We start from the raw sequence: 22,953 nt of genomic DNA, 5'->3' as shown, positions 1-22,953 counted from the left end.
TTAGAAAATATAACATACGTTGATATATTCTGAGTGGAATTAAGATATAAATTTAGACTAAGAGTTCCATAATGATTACATTTATGGCCCTGTCAAGGGTTTTTTCAGGAGACTGGGGGAAGTCAGAAATCCCCTTCTATTCAAAATAAATGTCCATGTTTTGTTTAAGAGCCACACAGATCGCTTCAGAATACTCCATTTGCTCTGCTGTCTAGAGCAAAAGATTGATGGCAAACCAATTCTCCTCTCATCTGCAGATGGCAACACTTGGTGGTGTAGGAGATACAGAATCTTAAGAGGGAGAGAAATATTGCAAACACAAATATTTTAAAGATTTGAGCTTTTTACTCCCAATTGATTTTAACTAATTTCCATAGAACATTTTTTTATACTATTATTAGCATATAGTAGAAACATCCTATGATGCAGGGGAAATAGATTCAGCACGAGGATAAAAGCAAAGCTCAAACAAAGAAAGAAAACCATGGGGATGAATGATTCCTAGCAGGTACACAGGAATCTTACCTATCTGACATGGATTTGAAAAATAGGAAAAATGAAGGCAGCAAAGAGAGATTCATGTCAGCAACTGTTTGGTCAGTACCAAAACACAGGTGACTATTAGGCATAAGTGAGAATATTATTGCTGCAAAAACATAAAGTATGAGCAGCCCATTTAATTTTGTTTTTACATGCTATGCCTATTTCCTCCTCTTGCCAGTGATTCACTGGCCCAGATTTTGGTGAAAATACCAATGAGAAAAATCAAGAACATTCCTGCTCAAGCAAGAGAAACTACATTAAGGACACATTCAAAGGAAATTGAGCCCCAGCTTTGCTTATGTATGAGTGAACACAGCTTGATTTCTCTTTCTTTCTTTTTCTTTCTTTCTTTCTTTTTCCTTCTTTCTTCCTTTTTCTTTCTTTCTTTCTTTCTTTCTTTCTTTCTTTCTTTCTTTCTTTCTTTCTTTCTTTCTTTCTTTCTCTCTTTCTCTCTTTCTTTCTTTCTTTCTTTCTTTCTTTCTTTCTTTCTTTCTTTCTTTCTTTCTTTCTTTCTTTCTTTCTTTCTTTCTTTCATCTCTCTCTCTTTTCTTACCACCAAGTAGCTCAGACTTTATAAATCTGAAGAAAAGTTAATAAAAGTTGACAATAGAAAATGATCTGATGGAATCAAGTGAAGCATGTGGATGAGGAATCACCACTACACCATGCTACAAACTTCGAATAAGTGAGAAGGTGGCTAAACTTGACCTCACCTTCTTCTCACAATAGTACACAAGATGTATCTCTCTTAAATTTATAAGCACTATTCCTTCATAAAAACTGAGTCATTGTGAGCATGTCCAGACTGCAAATGCTCCTTATTTGTACCACAACATACAGAATGTAAAACATTGGAGTTTTGAGATTGTTTAGTGTCTTCAGCCAAACTTAGCTTTCATAAGACAGCAAAAAATAAATTAAGAGTAAGAAAGAGGGTTCAGTTTGGCATGATTCTTATCTAGTTTGTACATGTTATTAGCTGTTAAGATAATCGAAACTTGCATTTGAGAATGTGACCATGTCACATGTACAATATCACCAGTAAATGGATTTTTTAAATCTAAATGTTATATACATGGAATCTCAACATTTTTCTTGACGTGGCTGAGTGATTTATCTCAACAGATTTCTGCACTTGGGATTTTCTTTACTCAAAGATGCTCAAAGGAAGCAGTTCAATGCAAACTCTCAATATGTCACATTTTGGCAGTGATTGCTTAATGCAGAAGTGCACAAATGAATTGCTCCACTGCATCCTCTGATCATGAATATGAATCGGAGTACTATAAACTGAACTCAATGTACTGATAAGTGACTGCATCTGATTGTGCCAGCAGCCAGATGATTTTCTCATTAATGAGCTGAACTATTAAAAGATGGAAGAATATGAAGCCAAGCCAGCATTGCCTGAGCCTCTTTGCTGACATTTTTCCAGACCTACCAGAAAGCTTTGTCAACCGGTGAAAGAAAATTCATCCCAAAAAATCTTTTCTGAATGAAGGCAAATAAAAGTTTCAAGGCTCAAATTCTGCTTTGGATTACATGGATGTTACTCCCTTGTCATTGCAGTGTTTCTGTTTTAGTATGGGACAATACAGATTTTGATATTAAGGAGTTATGGTCTTCCTTTGCTTCTCAGTCTCTGCTAATCTGTATATAGGAGCCCATGGCTGCCAGGAAAAGACAGAGAACCTCATTTAACTAAGCTGACTTCTAAATTCATTAAACTGAGACACAGATTTATGGAAGGCATGTGGCAAACACATCCTCTGCAATAAAAATAGGCCATTAGAAATATTTTTAATTTGTATATTTTCAGAGTGTTAGTCAATGTCAAGTACTGATGTGTAAAAATCCATTACTGTTTTATTGTTTGCAAGCATCACCATGTTGCTTTGCAGTTTAAATATGGCCCCATCTCAGAAGCACTTGAATACAAGTCCAGAGTGAGGCATGTAGATCTCAGTTGCGAGCCCATAATGTTTCTAGAGCTTTACTCCTATAGGGACATGTGGCTAACTAAAAACTAAAAAATAAAAAAATTTAAAAAAATAAAATAAATAAAAAAAAAAAAAAGAAAAGTGAAGAGCACGTCTGCAGACACCACCACTGCTACGGCCAGTCTGCCTCTAGAGGGCATTGCAAGCTAAATGTTTTCCCTGACAAGTGTTGAGAACATCTTGGATCAGCCCAGAAGGCAATTCTTAAATTGCCTAAATTAAAAGATTTTGCTGTGTTTACAACATCAGCAATGCAGCGGACAGAAAAACTATTGGGCAGCAACACTGAAGGATCTTTAATCTGCTGAGCAATAGAAAATAATTTTGGTAAGAATATATGTTACCAGACATTTTCTAATATGAAGAAGCTTTTCTAACAGAAGCTTCTCAGGATGAGACAGGTCGTGAGCCAATTTTTGCACATAGCTGTTCCCTTTTAATGACTTTGCTTTCATCCTTCTATGAGCACGGCCATTCCCACAGGTGGCTGAATCCAAAGATCAGTCACTGGTCATTAGCAAGGAGGTACAAAGAAGCTTTGAATGCTCAGCACCTGGCGTGTAGGCCAGTGCACCTGATACAAACCAAATAATATTATTATTTGACTCTCTCAATATCTATGATCTGTACAAATTGCTCAGATATAAGTGACATCAAAGCATTATGTTTCAGGCTTTTTGTATGCAAGATAAAAATATCTAAGTGACACATCATGAGATGGTAGTGAGCTGGTAGGACAGACTCTTCCTAGTAGGGACTGTTTTCTAAATGTCTTATTAAGCCTCTGCAGACATCCACTAGCAAAAACCCAAAGAGTATTTTTTTTTTCTGTCCTCTGTACAGGTGAACTAAATCAGTTCAAATTACAAAAACTACTTTTCTGCTGCTGAAAAGCAAGGAACATTCTTGCCTTGCTGCATGCTGAAGGCAATACTTTGTCATTGCAGAGAACAGCACTCAGGTCCTTTGCTATAGTTCAGCTATGGATGTTTTACTATTCCCATTTGTTCAACTACAATTAACTGAAATACATTCAATATATTCTTCTTTTTCTGAAAATTGGTATTTGCCTTTTTGCCCTACCATCACAGTGATTCTTTTTGATTTTTAGGTACCACTGTGAGAGTTTTGCTAAATGTCATAGCCAGCTACATTTCTAAGAGGCTACAAGTCTTGCAGACTCTTCAAGGTCCAGGAGTCCCTTACAAATTTTCAGAGTGCTCAGCTCATTTCCCAGTGCCTTATTTCCTGGTGCTATTTTGTGTGTTAAGATTTTGTACAGTGATAATAGATATTAACATCTCTTATAAGATAGAAATGTCTTCTCTGAAGCACATAGCATGCTATAAAACAACAATAATAAGGAAACCCAGAGTATATAAAATGTAAAAAATATAATTGTCAAATATACTTGAAAAAGCAATTTGATAATTGAAACAGAAGGGTAAACCATATCAGGAAGAAAGTTATACAGGAATAAAGTAAAATGACCTACACAATCAGTATTTATACTGACAGTTGGTTACACAATAATAGCATCACAATTCTTCCTGTCTTCTTCATTATATTACTGCAGTGAATAGAAATATTAAAATTTTAGCTTTAACTGGCTTTAGTTAAAACTGTAAGTTTGCCACATGCAAGCATTTTGATTTAAGCAAGACACCAAAAAAAATGATCTCTAGAATAATTATCAAATGGTTTGTGTAAATGTAAGTAAGTGCTAAATGTAATTAATGAGAAATAAAAGGACTCCAGGATTATACTGTGGCTACATAAAATAGTTTGAATGCTATACGCCCATGAATGACATAAATTCTGTTTCAACTTCAGATAAAGAATATTGGATTCCCTGTGAAAAGCAATTTGAAAAAGATGTCCAAATTCCAAACCTCACAGTTAATATGTCAGCTACTCTATTAGCTTTGTGGATGTCTATTTATCTAATAAAATAAACAGACCTGGTTTTGTGTAAGAACATTTCTGGTTATCTGCTTAGAAACAGAAAAGTTTGGGTAGTTTTTTTTTGGCAAGAGGAGGAAAGGTGTGTATGTATCAAACAATTCCCGTTGGAAGTGTTGGGTTTAACCTCCCTCTGTGCTCTGGCCCCCCAGCCATAAGCACTCCCACCCTGCAGTACTGGCTGCAGTAGGCTGTGCTTTGTCCTGGGGGCAGAGATACTGAAAGGAAGAAAGAGAAAGATTAATCTGATAAAGGCACTGCCATTTCTAATCGGACTGATGGGAAACTGTGGTATGAAGTTAAAGAGGCAACACAGGGTGAATTACTGTGATGAACTACCTTAAAGCTGAAGCAATCAAATAGATAGCTCTCACATATAAAAATTACTGTGCCATCTTTATTCATCAACAGTTTTGCACAAGTGTCTCACGTTCAGTCCCTTCCAGGAACAACTAAAGCACTCTGATACATTGGATCAGATTAAATCTTATTTCGAAACTCAGCCACTGGGGTTGCTGCTTCCCACTTCCCCAGACTTAATTTCTCATAACAGCAATAAACTTTTTAAAGTTTGAGAATAACAAACTCCAAAAGGTAAAACCAGTACAGAACAATGCCTGCTCTTGCAACCTGCTGGAATAGAATTGGAAGGGCTTTTACTCTGGTGTGTGGTAGCAGTAAAACTTTTCCACATGGCTTGACAAGTGAAAACTTATGGAAGGGAAATTTGTGGCTCCTAGTTTATAGAATCAGAGAATGGCTGGGGTTGCAAGGGACCTTAAAGATCTTCCAGATCCAACATCCATGCCATGAGCAGGCATACCTTCCACTAGACCAGGTTCAGAAAGCATTCATACAGACAGACATTTTCTTCACATTTATAGGGGCCATAAGAATCACATTTAAAAAAAACAACCTAGTACTAAAAAGCTACCACTGAGTAACAGATAAACAATAAATATTTTATTCAAATATAGTAAAATTATATGAAAAGCAAATATAGTATCATAGAAAATTCAGCATAAAATTCCTGTAAAAATCTACTCATATGATTTTAAGAATTAGCTTGTAATTTGATCTTTAGATATGCTGAGGTCTTCCCATGATGCGGAATTCTTTGATCCTTGTGAAGTGGATGGGCTCTGAGGATACTCAACATTTTGCAGAACTGCTTGCTCATGAACAGAGGAAACAAGCATCAGTTTTGTGTCATCAGATGTGTTCTTCTGACCAAGCATCACATGATTTTGTACTCATGGCATATGGAACTAGGAGTAAATGCACAGGTACTGATAAAGCAAACTAAATGGAAATAGAAACACAGACCTAGTAATAAGGCATATATGTTTTCAGAACTTTATTTTTTTTTTTCAAAACTGGAGTTCTTTCACCCACAGAAATGCTAACAGGATTTAAAGTAATATGTTATCTTCCATTAAAAGCATAGCCTGCACTTCTGAAGTCACGGCTCAGTCAAGGATATCTAACACTGAAGATGATGAATAGCAGTGATGAACCAGATAAATTTATAGCTGTGAGGGAAAAAAAAGTGATCTAAATGTTTTCCTTTTTTAGTGTTAACCTCACTTACAAATATGTAATAAATAAATGTGGCTCTGAGTATTTTACTTGATGACTCTGGTTTTGTATCCTAAATAAAATACAGCCATTTCAGAAATAATGTCTCTAATACTCTTTAAAAATATATATATATAATTTTTGATAAAGCTTGGAAGCCATATTACCTAAAGTTCAAGAAAATAAATTAAAATTACTTCAGACACAGTATACATAACAAAAAGCATATTTTATGGGACATTCAGTCAACATGCTGCCATGTAATTTCTGCAATACATTTATTGACAACTTTTCATGTGTCTCAAGCTTTTCAGTCTCCAGGACAATTACACCATTTGCCCAGTGCTGGAGTAAGTTTTTCCAAACTTTTCAAAGAGAGCAATTGATGAAAACAATGTTTCAAAGTCCTAAAGAAAAGAGAGAAAAAAAAAATTGTTAGGCTTAAGTGGGTTTGTCTTTTTTTTTTAAGGTATTTTAGAGTTCTAAATATTGTCTTCTAGTTACATTTCATTACATAGATAGAATGCAAATTATGCAAAATAGTGAATATTTTTTGTAATTATATAAAAATTATAAAATATAATGTAATTTTACATTATATGAATATTACCTTGAAGAGGAGAAAAACAATGGATTTAATTGAAAGCAAATATGTATTTCAAACTCTCAGCAACTAGAAGAACTGCAGAAATTTCCTGCTCTAGAAACTATATTTTGCAAATCATCGTCTACAAAAGTTTATTCTCCTCCCTGGCAACCAGGCAGGTTAAAGAAAGCACAATAGCCTTGCTATATTTAAACTTTTCTACCCTGGTTAGCATTGTAATAGAGGTATTAAAACATCTCTATAAGAAATATTTTTTAAAAATTAATATATGTTAAGTACTAGTGGCAACAAATTGATTAGGAGAAGCAGGGTGATTCCTGAACAAGTTCTTTCCCCAAGTGAATTTCTTGTTTGTTACATTCAATTTTTTAAATGCAAATGCTTAAAAATCTAAATTGAATAAGGGAAACACAAGTGAAGCTGTGTCTTAAGAGTACAATGTCAATTCAACCAACAAACAAGAAAGTAAAACAAACTAACATATTTTGATTTGTCCACTAAACTAAAAAATACTTATGGTAAATTATTAGCAAGTCCATGGTATTTAAGATTAAGATTTTAAAGACTTCTTAATAAAATTATTTTCTTTGAACTTGAACTACTGAGGATAATGTAACAATAGAAAATATTTGGTTTGCATTAAAATGGCTTTAACTTTAAGAAAGTAACATGCCACAGATGAACTCTCAGCTTTCTAGGATCTGATGATTCATTTTTAAGTTGTTCTGAATACTTTGTACTGTTTTCTATTGCCAACAAGTAGCTCTGTGAAAGTGGAGGAAATCAAAACATTTTCATGCAATGTCTGAGGCCATGAGTTAATGAAAGTGAAAAGTTTTATCTTTTCAACACATTTCCCAATTTGAAAGGTTTCATTTTCTCTTTAAAAGACAATAAAAAAAGGACATGAAACAGAATTATCATTCCCTGGACAATTTGGACTTAGCTGCTTCACAGACCACAGTTCAGCTGTATCTCTGTCAGCAGAGACCTCTGACTTCTAGTAAGCTTCATGCAAACACTGACTGGGCCCACCTGCCTTTCATCTGCCTTGCACGTTGCCAAACTGAGACCATATCATTTCTTACATCTCATACTTAATTTTTTTACTGTGATTCCTCCAAAATTCTGGTACATAAATCTTAAAATAGCAATGTAGACATACATTCAAAAATAAATAATCCATGTGTGGTGTGAAAGTGAGTACTATCCCATTTCTAAATGATTCACAAGATTTACTTTTTAATGTTTCTCTATACCTTGTACTGGCCAATTTCTTATTCAACAGAAAGAGCCTATTTGCATACTTTCATATTAAACTTTTAGAATGGCACAATATTCTAATTTTCAGTGTCTGTTTAGCATCACAAGCACCTTCTTATCATAGGAAAAGTTTTCCATGTATTATAATAAATACTATAGTATCTCCAACACAACTGCAAATGGTTTCCTTCTAAAGTGAAAGTAGTTATATTTAATTCAGCAAATGAACCAGACAAATTCTGTTCATGGGAATGGAAAAATCAACAAACCAGCTCTAGTTGCTGAGAAAGCAAGCAGATAATCCAGCAATAATTTAGGATTAAGCAGTAATTCAGAGCAGAACATGGTATCCATTATTTTTAAAACAGAAAGTATCTCATTAATTAACATGCAGGACAGTTACATACAGCTCAACAAATCGTGAATAGTTTAACAAGTGGTGAACTTTGGATGAGAAAGGGAAACCAGTGAAACCTGTGCACCCCCCATGTCAGGATAAAATCAGGAATGGGAAGGCTGAGCATTGCAGAGATCTTCATTTGCTGGAGCAGACGGCTTTTGCTATTAGGATTCCTGGCCAAACAAAAACAATTGGCTGCCAAAATTAGCTCCTTGGGACGATTTAGGAGCCTTTGAAGTGAACAGTGTTTTTGAGCTGGAACTAAGCCCAGGTCCAGCTTCAAACTCAAATCAAAATGACAGAGAGGAAATTTTTTGTGCCACACGCCCCCTCAGTGTAAGATTACTTTGGTTTGGCAGCTGTACTGTTTATCTTGTTATTTAAAACTATTCCACTAGATACTCACAACTGAGCATTTAAACAACTGGCTCTGATTATGACGACAGCAATTATGTTTGACCATATTCAGGAAACATTACAGGGTCTGATGGATAAATAAAAGAACTGCTGGCTTTAGAGTTACATTAATTAAAGAAGTTTAGGATGTATATTAGGTTAAAATTGCATAGCATGCATTTAAAATATAAATATCTTTTTGGGAAAGAGATCTTGTTTCTATTTTTTTCTGCATTTGAAGATAAAGATTTTAATCAGATTTCAACAGAGGCATAAAGTAAGGCCTGAAAACAACACCTTGCAAGACCTGCCTCACAGCACAAAGGGAAAGGAATTGAAAGCCAGGTTCTCACATCCATCTAATTAAATGGTGAAATGACTACTCCAAACTTGCATGGAAGTACAGTGATGAACTGCTCATTGATTCTGATAGCAATCATCATGAATTTAGGCTCTTTGCTTCATAGCATAGAAGTTATGAAGTTATGTAAATAATCCTTTTCAAGAACACAGGTTGTGACTGGAGGAAAAACAGGCTTCTTCAAAATTATTTTCACCATCAGTTCCTTTCTGTCGGTAGCTGGAATGAACAGACTTACAAATATGAATTCACATATATTGGTGAGCTTGGTCTATAGATTTGCAGTCTTGGGATCACAGGAGCATGGAGCTGAGCTTTATGGAATTTTTCCACAATGAATTCTTAAGTTATGCCATATAATTCTCAGCATGAGACCTGTAATTCTCAGCACAGGGAATTACTTTGAAATTCACAAAAAAAAAGTTGATATAACACTTCCTTTTTGTCCAGCTTTGACTCCTTTCACTCTAGTAAATTGTAGGTGACTCAAGTTCAACTGGCAGATCTTCACAAGACCTATGGACCCTTTCAATATATTATATATTTGAGCTTGTGAGCTCATCAGTTCAAAACAATGGAGTCAGAAAAGGTGGCATAAAGCCACCAAAGATTTGACTCAATCAGCACTCTGATGTCATAGATTAGACTTGCCAAATGGTTACATAGTCTATATTTGGAATGTTATTAAAGCAAATTCCAAAGACATTTTTCATCTGACTACGCAGACTTACATAAATACAGATCACGTACAAACACTGGCAAATGAACAAGACCTTGTAGACCTTCAGATTGGTTGGGAGGCCCTTGAAAATGACTTCTGTGATATTCTAGAAACAAATTTGTACTAACAGTGTTTCTTTTCAAGCAATTTTGAGAGTACTGCACAATATCCCATAATATAAAAATGCAGTTAAAAATGAGATAGGAATTACCAGTGAGTATCTTCTTGGAAATTTAATGAAGTAGAAAGCTGCCTCAGACCAAAGCAAGAACAGACAAACAGCAGTAGCATATTGACTCAGATTCTAAGGCCAGGGAGCACTATTATTACCATTTATTCTCAGCTCCTGCATACACACTTCAGGGTAATTTCATATATCAAATCTCTCAAGTCCATAATAATTATGAAAATGTTAAGCATGTGATAAACTTGGAACAATAAGCATAAAATAAACTCACATTATCTGATTTACAAGATCATTTCTCTGTAATGATAAAACTTGTGTTTGCTGAATAAGAAGAGATTTGGTAGCATGAATTGAGACTAAATTTGTGTTAGGCTGTACAAATATAGATTTCCTTCATGGGTTAGTAGAAGCAACTTGTGCAGAAGTTTCAAATATAAATTGTATAATGAAAAGCATTCTCTGAAATGTAAAGCATTCCATCAATAGCAGATATTCAGAGCAATGATTCCTCTTCTGAGTCAATCAAACAATACTAAAAACAGTGTATAAATGCATTATGTCAACCATGGCACCGTGTACTGTATAAAAGGTAAACCAACCCATGAAAAGTTTTGCATCTGAGAAAAACTCTTTTGTAGTGCTGGAATTGTATCTGTTGCTCCTATAGGGACATTAGGCCTCTTCTGTTCTTCTCTTTATAGAATACCTATTCTGAATGTAAATTCTGTTAGGAATTAATGGCAGATGGAATAACTGAAAGGCAAGGACAGCTGCTGGAATCATAATTCTATCTTCATGCTACTGAGTAGTAAAACCAGGAAACAATAATTTGAAACCACAGGTACACACCAAGATCTTAGAGGAGGCAGTAGAAAATTCTGCACAAATGGCCCTGCAGCAGATATGTTCTTAGTTTAGGGTAACCCACTGACAATCTTTCTTTACCACAAAGTCAGGAGACATCCCATGAGCACAGCAGCACTGCCAAGTGTCACTGCACAGCTCTCATCCACAACCCCACCTATTTAACACTAAGTGGTCATATTTAAGAGTTGCCTATGGTCCTAATTCTTGCAATAGTAAAATTAAAGTTTTAATTTGAGCTGTCATAGTAAGCCTAATGATCTGTTAGTAGCCACAGAGGTCTCTAACAAGGAAGCAAACCAGAAACAAGCTGTTAGACAAGTAAAATGTTGATCCAGCTAACTTTAATTTTCAGCAAATTTATCAATACTGGTTAACAATACTTCCAACTAGTACAGGGCCTTCTGACATGACAAAATGAGTGTAACAACCCATTCTGTCAATACAACACAAATGTCATTTCAAGTGCTCAAAACCCACTAAGCTACCCTAAAAAAGATTGATTTATCTGCTCCAATGTTTCTTTGGGGCAAACTTTTCTCACAACTGAAACCAATTAGTGGGCCTGGCACTTGTAGTGCAAAATGTAGGTCAGCATCAAGTAATAAAAAAGTATTGACTTTTCTCTGTCTGTAAGCAGCATGAAAGGGGTGCCATGGCCTTGTCGTATATGAAAAGAGCTCCATTAATTTCACTTATTTCAACCAGGGCTGTCAAATACTAATGCTTCTATTGCACTTTTCACACAAAGTACATTGACACCAATCCTGGCCCCAGTGTAACAAGTTTACAATATTTCAGTCAGTGAAAGGGGTACTATAATTTTTAATTCCCTGCTGTACATTTAGTCTCTTTAAGCAGCACTGCTCATAAGACTTACTTAGAGATATGAGCTGGGACATTAATAACAGCTTCACACTTCTTCCCATGGGCAACAGAACCTATTTCTTGGGCACAGCTTCAACAGCTAATTAGCCATAAAGTTCAGGACACAGTTGTTTGGCATAACTGTTTCTGTGGCTGGTGGGCACAGACTGCCAATTTTACTTTCTGCCATAGAGGAAAAAAAACCCCAAAATCGAGGAAGAGGTTTTCCATGACTTAAGGCTATAAAATTGAAAAGCTAATGTGTTAACCAATTGGGTCAACCAGCCCCTTCATAGAAGAGATAATAACAAAAGCCTGGATCATGCCTTAGGGACTGGATCTCATTGTGTCAGCACAGAGGTATCGACTCCCAGGGAAAAGCGCGCCTCATCAGAGCTCCCTGCTGTGAGGAAGGGAGTAGAATTGCACCTTTCCTTATTCAGCTTACCAACACAGTGCAGAGGAGGAGAAGGAGGAACTAACATCTGCTTCCTCCTTCAGCTCTCTACTACTGATACCAGTATGAAAATCTCTGCATTTTGTTGTTTTTGGTAGGAACAATGACGTCTTCATGGAAGCATACATGAGTTTCTCCATATTGTGGATAGACACAGTAGAGGTCAAACTGACTCAAAATGCTATGATCCTGTTTCCCTCTATTCTCTGCAATCTGCCTTGTAAACTGACTTTTTTTTCAAGTGAAGTTTTATGGTTCTTGTTGAGAAGCTTGAGGGCTCTGACTGTGATGTCTAGCTCATTCCCTAATTACCTCCTGCAAATGCAAACATAACCACCAACAATAAAACTCTTTGATTTAAAAAGACTGGGTGACTATGGTAGAAGGCAATTTTCTACTTGCTTTAATGACTTTGTAAGTCTTACCCTTTGAATCAACTTGCTATTAGATCTTAAAATAAAATGATATTGTATAGTCATCATAAAAGGCAACTTTATAACCTCCTGTGTTATGCTTACATCAGGCAAGTTTCTTTCTATTTGTTAGTTTTAGTCTTTTATTGACATTATGATAATGTGCTGTAAAAAAGAATCAGGAAATTATGTTCACAGTAGGAAATTTAACAACAGTATTTTAATATCCTATCTTCCAAAAAGAAAGAGAAAACATTAATTGCTACTTAATTTATGTAACAAACATTTCATTATTTTTACACTTCATTTTTCATGGATATTTATCACTATTACTGACTCTTACATTTTTTTATCTTTTATGAATTAAAAATGAGGAAGCCAAACTTAAACAGTGCTTTCTAGAAATTATGAAGGATTTCTAATGATGGCTCATGAGTTTGAAAAGCCACTGACTTGATAACCACATAAGTTTAGATACTTTCTGTGTGATGTGTCAAGTATGAGCAGCACAGCCATGGGACAGCCTAACATGGAAATTATAACTCTATTCCTCCCTTTCTGGAGTATTTGGAGAAAGAAGTGTTCTGCTACTCATCTGTACTCACTGAAGTTCCCTTTCATAGCTCTGCAGCTGAATTGTGCTAATTTGTGCTTTGGAGATAGTTGGAGACAACTGAAAATCAAGCTCTAAAATTTCTTGTCCTCATCTATGCAAGGTAGGAGAGGATGTGTTCTAGGCTTGAAACGAACCTTCTTTAGCTCCTGCATGGTTAGAAGCAGTTTAGATAAAGTAACAAAAGTGTGTCCTGTTTCACAGCTGCACAAATTAGAAAACAGACAGAAAATAATGATGTTCTTCAAAATGCAATAATTTGAGCCACTGTACAAGGAAAGTACAACTATTCCTAAAACAAGTAGGATATTCTGCGATAGCCATGTTCATTAAGGATTACAAATGTGTCAACCCTTACTGTCCTTTCTCACAAACAAATTATCTCTGGGCTTTGATGGAAGGTTTGTGCAAGAAAGAACAAAGGAAAAAAAGGGGAACAATTTGGTCCAGTAAATTAGTTTTTCCTGTAAGTATTTCCTCTGTAAAATTAACTTGGGATCTGAAACCAGGCTGCCCTTTTTGTCATGTGTAATATAACCAGCAATGAGGATTTATGGTCCAAATTTGCATTTGTTACATTTACTTAGTACCTTGCAGTCATTGTGGTTGCCCAAGAGGAAGGAAGGGTGGAATTCCCAGCTCTACCCCCTAACTCAATTTATTCCATTTATTAATGATCTGCAAGCCAAGGCACTGTCTGGTCCTCCCTCTCAAACATGGACTAGCTTTGCAATGCTTTAGAAATAAACACATCCTCCCTTAAAATTAACTGTTCAGTGAATTAATTTCTTAAAATGTATAAAGCTAATCTACGGAAGAAGAAGTCATATTGATGTAGACACTTTTCAGGTACTTTTAGACCTGTTCAGAGTCAGTATCAATATTACAAGTCTAGTTTGCTGCACAAAGTTACACTCCATGCTCTACCGTACTTTAGGCAACATTATGAAACAACATCACCCAAATTCTATTCTGAATGTCTGTATATGAACCAAAATAGCCAAAGATGATACTCTATTTTTTACTATGTAGCCTTTTTTTACAAGTTAATCAAATTAAGAAACCAATGTGAATTTCTCTGCAAGCTATTTCATACTTGGATACCCTTGAACTTTACTGAATCTGGGCTAAAAAACAAATGTGCAGTTAAAATAGTTCAAAAAGTATTCAGAATCCCAAGAGGTGTTTATTTGCTATTGTCATACAAATACCTACCTCTTACAGTGTATTTTAAGAAAATATTTCTGAAGAGGGGAGTAGAAGTTCACCTTAATCTATTTAAGATGTATAAATAACACTGTCAAGAACAAAAACACTATAATGAAAAATATATAACTCTTTAAAGAAGTTCTTAAATCTGAGGTGGAGCCTAACACACATTCCTTTGTATAAAAAAAAACTGATTTAAAAAGCATCTGATGGGAAAAAGTAAAGGACATATTTTTATGACAGTACTTGTATTTTTAAACCAGCTTCTTGTCCTGTCCATCTCACACACTCTGATAGCAACAGGACTGCACTTAGGGATAAACATCTTGACTTAGGCCATTTGTAAGCTGCCCTCTTCATTGTCTAATCTGTTCAACTACCACATTCTCTTTCCAGCTGAAAAAAAGCCAGTGCCAAGTGCTCACTGCCAAGAAAAACTCAGAACCACTTTTAACCTGCTAGACTAAAGCCAGAAAATGTTTAACCTGCCAAGATCAAGTTGCAACTCTCTAACTTGCCAAAATCATGCCACCAGGAGTTAAGAAGGAAAAATTCTGAGTTTAAATCCTCAAGTGAAAATATTTTTTATCTCATTTGGCTTCTGATACGCAGCAAAACCAGTACTCCAGTTAGATTTCAACTGGTTTCACATGGTTCTGGATGCCACTTTCTAACCTGATTGATTTGCATATCTAGTAATTTCATCACAGATAACAAAGGAGAAGAGTGGATGATTCTGTCTGGCTGAGCTTTAACAAGGCTTTCAACACAATCTCCCAGAGAATCCTTTTAATCAAGCTGGTAAATTATAGTCTAGATGTGCAGACTAATGTATGTAATATATTGCTGCCTGAAATCTCAGGTTCAAAGGGTAGCAATGAACGGCTTCTCCTCTTCTGGAATGTGGGCACCAACATATTTCCTTAGGTGCTGTTCTTGGGGCCTATCTTAATATCTTCTCAGTGACCTGGAGGTAGAAATGGAACACACTCTCCTCAGGTTCCTGGATTACACCAAAGTAATGGGTACCATGGAGACCCTGAAGGGCTGTCACTCAGAGTGATGCAGACAGGCTGGAGGAATGGCCTGACAGAACCTTACAAAACACAGGATGGACAAATGCACTTGGCACAGACTCGCCCCAGAGCAAAGAAGGCTTGAGGCTGACAGGCTGGGCAGCAGCTCTGCAGAAGAGGACCTGCTGGTCCTTGTGGGCAGCTGGCTAAACATGAGTCAGCAAGGTGTCCTGGCACTGATGAAAGCTAAAGAGAAAACCAGCTTTCCTCTCCAGAAATACAAGCTACATTCCGAAGAGACAGAAATGATCAAACAGGAATATTTTCTCATTTTGCAAGCAACTTACTTTGCAGAACTAGTGTTCTCTTAACAATAGAGAAACTACTCATCTCCCATCCAGTGTTTACAAATGCTCTCATTAATCAATAAAATGGGAACAAAAGCTTTTAGACTAATACCTATTGCTATTTTTTTTTGTCTGTCTTTACTCATACACAATAACATATCTTCTTTATGTATCATGTTTTCAGTGACACTCTTTCTTCTGTGTAAATCCACCAGTTATTTCATACAGTGTAGGAATAGCATCGGCTACAGTGATTACTCACTCAGGTGCCACAGATTTGTTTTGGAATTGGCACAAAGTTAGTTCTGACAAACTTGCTGATTAGAAGCTTTGGGGAGAACAGCAGCTGGTTTTTATAGCCAAACATTGTTACAGATTCAACACCATTCAGAAAAATTATATGGATTACACTTATTAGCACAAATTTTAAAAATAGATTACTGAGCAATTCAAAGATTAAAACTATGCTGTAATTGGTTCTGACATGAATACATGCTATGTATGTACTGAATGCAACAACTCATGCAGTGATGTTCTATGGTAGTGCATAAGCAAAGGTTTGCTTCATTTTTCAGCTGGATAACTTCTGAACTAGATTCAACACTCTGCTGGCCAAGCTGAGGAACAAATTTAGCCTGAAACTTTAACATCTATGCCTTTAATGTCTATACAGAACTTTCAATGTATAGCTGAGTATGATTATATCTTATAAATGAAGAGGAAATGGGAATTTTTACAATGTTTTATATGCTAATTTATTCATTGACAGTGTAGTAGCAATATAAGTTATACTGTAAAGTTTCCCATACTTGTCTGAGGACTTCAGATTTGAACTGAAGTGTGGAAATTCTTTAAATAGCAACACATTTTGGTCTTCCTTTTGCCAAAGGCTTGGGCATCTGCAAAAACTACAAATCATGCCAAACTCTTTGAGTGATATATGGAGGACCACAATCCACTAGGAAATAAGCTAAGACGAAGTCATTCATTTCATTTAGGTCTTTCAGTGGAATTTGAACCATCCAGCCCACAAACCATGTCTCAGGAGATTGCAGTGTGCATCCAGCCCACAGTAATAATGATTCATATACATATATGTGTATATGCTTTATTGCTACCTTTAGCTGGATTAAAAGCAATATATCAAATTTTATATTTCTGCTTCTTTTATTAGCTTTCTAGCACTTGATCAGCTGATAGAGGCAATAATGAAATGTTTTTTTATAAACTGGAGTTTGTAAGTCCTGTCCTGAGAATGTAATATTTCAAAAAATAGCCTAAGCTTTGGGGAAAAAACCAATTACAGAAACAGCATTAAAAATGCCAAGCACTGGGCAGAAGCAATTCTGGATCAGTTTAAAAAAGTGATTGATGAAACTCTAATCTGAGCTGAAGGAACAGTTTCACGACAAGCTGTGACCATTCCACACACTTCATTAGCTGCCATAATTAGCCTGGTGTTTCAATTTGTTAGAACTGGTGGGGACTATTTTACTCAGAATGCAAACATCAAAAAACAGGGTGCCTCAGACTTCAGAAGAGGCTGATGAGAAGCTTTTCTAGTCTCTGTTAACTAAAAGATTAATTACAGCTGATGGGAGGCTGTACTCTGATTGTCACTCTGTCTATGTGCATTACTTTTAGCATTAGAAGAAAGACATGGTTGACACTACACTGTTCAATCAAGCAGCTTTGCATTAGCACACAAAGTCTGTTAATATGCAATGTTTTTACTGTTTCTCTTTTTTCTTTTTTCTCCCCTAAGTTTGCAGCTCTCATACCTAACAAGTTATTCTTTAAAAGAGCAGGGTGTTTGGTTGGTAATGGCAAGCACTTATCATACATGCTGCCATTCCTTCACATGACTACAGGTGAGAAATCCTGACATGTCTCCTACCTACAAGCTGGGAATATTATTTGTTTCTATTATTGCAGTCAAAATGTTGACATTCCTTCTCAAATAATCTCATTATGAGAAACAAAACCAATACAGTTGTGAAACTGGTACTGCGTGCTTCAGTCTTTGTACCCTACCCCTCTGCCTCAGGTGTGGTTACCTCTATACATTAACTCATCAAAGCTTGTAAGGTTGTTTATATGGAAGAGAAGTTTGAATTTGAAGTGCAAAAGTTAGTCCTGAATAATTCCATAACTTTAATTCTAGAACATTAACACATGGCAAATCACCTACTCATAAAAACACTCCTTATGTGGATATGCTTTTCACTTTTCCTACAAGTATTACCAACAAAAACTGTAAGAGAAGAAATAATATAGTTTATCAAGGTGGAAAATCCTTTTAACATGAGTTTGTAAAGGGCATGTTGAAACCAACTCTTCATTACATTACATGAATAAACACTGAAGTGTATTCCAAAGTGGATATTGTACCATGATTTAAAATGGGGAAAATTAGTCTGCAATTGATTAATAATATAAATTTTGAAGAAATAGGCAGTAGAATCTTACATCAAAACATTAAAACAACAAGCAGTCTGTCTTACTTTCCATGTCTCATTCATTCCAACAAAACTGCACAAAGCTTTTACTGTGGTTTTTCCTGCTCAAGGAATGTAGGTAACACTAAAATCCATCATGCTGCACTGAAGTCCTACTGCTCTGAAAATAGTGGACTTTTGCTTCTGGAGATAGCATCCAAACAATAAAAACCCTGCAAACTTACAGCTGTTCTTTCAACATGGGCTCATATCTGGCATAGTATCTTAGAACACCTGTGGGTGTTATTAGCATTTAAATTATAAAATTGCACAATCATAATGAGTCAGTGTAGCAAAATCTCTAAATTTAGACATCATTTCAAGATGCAAGTCTGTAGTCTTAAGTGCACCTGTTGCAAGAAAGTCATCAAAATATATCTCTCATCTTAGACCTCACTCTTGCAAACTCACCAGCAATGTACATTTAAAGATGAGATTTTAAAAGTCTTTTTCTGAGAAAATGGGTATCACCATGTTTCCCAGAACATTGTGTCTGAATGGCATGAATTTACATATTGATTATATTCATTATGGATTGGGTCCTTATCTGATGCCAATTTGCCCAGCTCCATGGCTATATGTCAGTTATGCCAGGGCTGAGGACCAGCTCTCAAACCTGCAGTTTTCAACAGTTGTATGGCCCATGTAATTCCCAGAGGATTGTGAAAAGCTTTTGGTTACTTTAATTTCAACTCTATTTAACAAGCATAAACAAGATCTTGGTGAGTATTATAAAATAATAACTAGCTTGCTTTTGCAGATAAATTCCATAAAGAATTTTAAGTGCCTTCAAAATATAGCCTTTTTAATTCAATATTGCAGCAAATTGAATTGAGTTGAAATACATTATGTTTGACATGCATATAAAAAATCTACTTAATTCCAAGAATTCTGAATAGTCTATCCAAAACTGATATGAAAAGGCAAGGCCATGGATTTCCCAGTTTAGCGTATGGATTTTGAATTCCAACAAACAAAATCATATCCAAATAGTCAACACCTAAAACCAATATAAACAAATTAGGTGTAACCCCAGTATCTACTGTTTCTAGATTAACTGATTTTTTTGCAATTAAAAGCTGTGCCACAAGTTACTGTAATGTACACTAGGCACATATTGAAGGAATTGGGCAAGATACTCTCTTTCTAAAGGGTTTCTGATTAAATAAGAACCTTTAAAATGTTTAAGCAATGGGAATTATTTAGAAAGCTTAAACATACATATATCTCACTCACAGAAATACTAGTTAAAGTTAACTCAACTAAAAAAGCGAGGTTTTCTTTTATACCACTAAGATGCAAGTTACATTATTAAACGAGGAAGGTAGGCAAAGCAAGACATTTATCATCCAACAGACAAATGACAGAGGATTGCTAGTTAGACAGTATAATAAGTGCCATCTAATTTTCTCCTTCGAATCAATTTATTCTTCAAAGGCTTGGATCATCATCAAGGGACTGCATTTTCCCACTGCGAAATTACAGAACTGAAAATCAGGTTTTATAAAATATTCAACTAGTTGCCTACAAACCCTTACAAATGATGGCTAGAATGGATTTAATTCGACAAGTGGTGACAGTACCTCCTCTTATGCAATAATTGAATGGTTTGACTCTTCTCAGATACTACTTTGTAGCATTACTTCAAAATCAGACCCTGTGACTACTCATCAGTAACCACTAGAAAGTTTTTTCAGCCTTCCAGTTATGCACAGATTCTTTTCTGTATTTAGTTGAACATTAGCCAAGGGTATATTTTGCATGTTTTAATTTGCTTCTTTCTACAACCAAGAAAATAATTTGAAAGCGCAATGATAATTAATAATAATTAATAATTGTATATCAAGCATAGCATTTTTCAAAAGCAACCAGTGGTGACCTTAAGGATTTTCTCAAAGGAAACAATGTACAACTCAAGAACCTTTCTAGTAAGAGCACTGAAAGTGATCTTCATAACAAAATGTAATTCTGTAAATAAGACACAGTAGTAAGGAACCTGGAAAGATCATTTGGTAAACTGTCAGAAGTTGGAATTGTCATCTGCTTTCCTGGAAAATGAAATGAGTGCATCTTATAATAAGAGATATTTCATTCTAATCTTGTGAATGAGAAGTAATGTCTGGCGTTCCCACTTGGACATGGCACACTCCTGCTTTCCTCAACACCTTTCCTTCTCAACAGTATTTTATGACATCTATCAAAAAAAAAAAAAAAAAAAAAAGAAAAAGGAAAGAAAAAAAGAGAGAAAGAGGTCAGAAGTTGCAAAAGTGACTTTAAGATACTTTTTTTATCCAATTTCAGAGACCACCTGCTTATTAAGTTGTTCTGTGATATTAAATTGGGCAACACTGCTCTTTTTCTGTACTATCTAATCAGGTAGCCAAACACCTGAGCTCCAAGGAGCTCACAGCTCTGAAGCGTATTGCTGTTGAGGGAATCAACCTATGTGGAGGCAGTGAATCACTCAGGTGATTCTTTCATGTGAAGATAGAGTAAAATTTTGACTCTAAGTGGTTCTTCTGAGAGCAGAAAATATATGTTACAGGGTAGAACAGACAGACTATTCATGGACAGTACAGTATATATTGTTGTAGGACTAGACCCTTGGATTTAAATTTTGTTTGGGGGCAGGAACTCAGGATAGCAAAAAAAAAGTGAGACAAAGCAGTGTTTTGCTGCTTTAGTTTATAATTCAAGCTCAGGGTCCACTCGGAGGTCTGAATAGATGCATCAAGTCATGCCAGCAGTAATAACCATACAGGAGCCACGTCATGGGCCAGGGATCGCTGGAGTTCATCCCACTTTGGCAACAACCCTTATTATCCCTGACATGGCTCATGGGGAAACCAGGATTGGAACAAGCAAACTCCTACAGCCCATCTAATAATTCCCTTCTGGCTGCCATATTTTGTGAGATCTGTATTGACCAAGAAAACACACTGAGGTTGGATTGGGGAACTAGGAATCTGATATTCCAAATATGCACTAGCACTTCTTATGTACATTAGTAAATTCTGTCACAAAGCACACTGGTAAATATGGCCTTTAAAGTTTTAAAAGGTAATTAAGCTGACAGTTCAGATGCACATTCATTAGCCAGTATTATGCCGTACTAGAAAACGTTCTTGTATGTTTTCAAGTATGGCATAATAATGGATAATCTTTTTTTCTAATTAAAATGAAAACAAGCAAATTCCTTTGATAAAAATAAAGTCACAGTCTGAATAAGAAAGAATTTAAAACTTTACACAGATCATACGTATGATCTCAAAGTAAATCACTGGAAGGTTAGAAAAATTGAATGAAGGAGGAATTTAAGTAAATTTCAGTATAGACAGGGAAGGAAAAGCACAAAGAGTGCATCAAAAATTCTGCCTGGTAATGACATCATTCACTAGACATGACTGTTTTATGTGTTGGCTCTGCAAGAGATAAAACTAATTTTCAAACAGAAAAAATCTTTTTCAGCCACTACAAGAATTTTTTTCTGTTTTTTCTATTAACCCAGATGGAAAATCTGTCAGTTCTTGGACAAAGAGCAAAATTTATGCCTAGTGTAAAGCAATGAAATTATACTTTTCATTATACTTATGTTACAACATTCTTTATATAAATTCTGGCTTGGATTATATACTCATACTTGTTTTTATCTGTTATGTATGTCATGATTTAATTAAATACTTCTGCAACTTCATGCAATCAGAGTTGAAGGCAATCATTGTTCAACAAAATTGACTGAAGCTCTTGATTGTGCCTTTATCTGCACTGGCTGAATCTGAGACTGCAATTCTCTGCCTCTGATGACAAAGGTGGAAGTGATATAATTTATATATGGAACAACTATTGCCTGCTCTAATGGCTACACAGTACAGTGTGAAAATGCCAGCAGTGTTGACCACACCCCTGCTTCCATTGCTCCACCAGAAATAGAATTGTGTTGGTGGTGAATTACAAGAACTACGTTTCCTAGCCCAGACAAGGCCATGATAATCAGAATTATTTGAAGTTGATATTTGATTAATGCTGGCAATACTCTATAAGTGATTTCCACTAGACGATATCTAATTATTTAATTATTTCCCATTATTAATGGAATGAAACAATTCAAAACAAACAGCTAAAATGACTGTTTTTCAGGAAGCTCATAAACATCAATTCATACATGTAGAAATCTTACTAAAATTATATCAAGCTGGCCTGTTGAACTTGAAAGGCATATTTTATCTCAATCAATGCATAAAAGTAAAATTATCTATAACTAAGGCATGTTTCTGTGCTGTACAGTTCAGCTGTAATGATCCCCACACACTGCACTTGCACATTAATTATGATAATCATAATCACGGTCGTTAAGCTGAATGTTCATTATTATCAGGATGCTGGTGACAGCAGATTCAATCATCGGGTGCAATGGGCAGGCAGTCACAGTCCCACCCAAGTTTCTGCAGACAGCGTTGTGCCACATTAAATCTACGATGTGTTCCACATCCCACTCCATTCCAAAAGCTGTAGACGGTAAAGGTCAACTTTATGTTCTGTGCAATATGCTTAGGTTCTCTAAATTAATTCTTTGCAGTCCTGGGTATTTTTTATGCTTTGTAGGTAATAAAATCCTGTTTCGGGCCAAAATGCCTGTGCAAATAATGAAACT

General features: G+C 35.6%; 1 protein-coding gene and 1 long non-coding RNA gene across 3 annotated transcripts in view; one reads left to right on the top strand and one right to left on the bottom strand.

Annotated features, from left to right (window-relative positions):
- Positions 1 to 22,953, top strand: part of LOC116183362 (uncharacterized) — a 112,717-nt gene that overhangs the window by 58,446 nt on the left and 31,318 nt on the right. The gene's annotated exons all lie outside the window — the stretch shown is intronic.
- Positions 5,841 to 22,953, bottom strand: part of SPATA17 (spermatogenesis associated 17) — an 84,341-nt gene continuing 67,228 nt past the window's right edge. For both annotated transcript variants that reach the window (XM_031504245.3, XM_085577154.1), the window contains exon 10: positions 5,841 to 6,490. In XM_031504245.3, coding sequence (XP_031360105.3) covers positions 6,410 to 6,490 — 81 coding nt within the window. In that variant the 3' untranslated portion in view covers positions 5,841 to 6,409. The remainder of the gene's footprint in view (positions 6,491 to 22,953) is intronic.

This window comes from Lonchura striata, chromosome 3, assembly GCF_050655825.1.
Source record: "Lonchura striata isolate lonStrDom1 chromosome 3, ASM5065582v1, whole genome shotgun sequence".
Classification (NCBI taxonomy): domain Eukaryota; kingdom Metazoa; phylum Chordata; class Aves; order Passeriformes; family Estrildidae; genus Lonchura; species Lonchura striata.
This window is presented reverse-complemented; position numbering and strand designations above follow the sequence as displayed.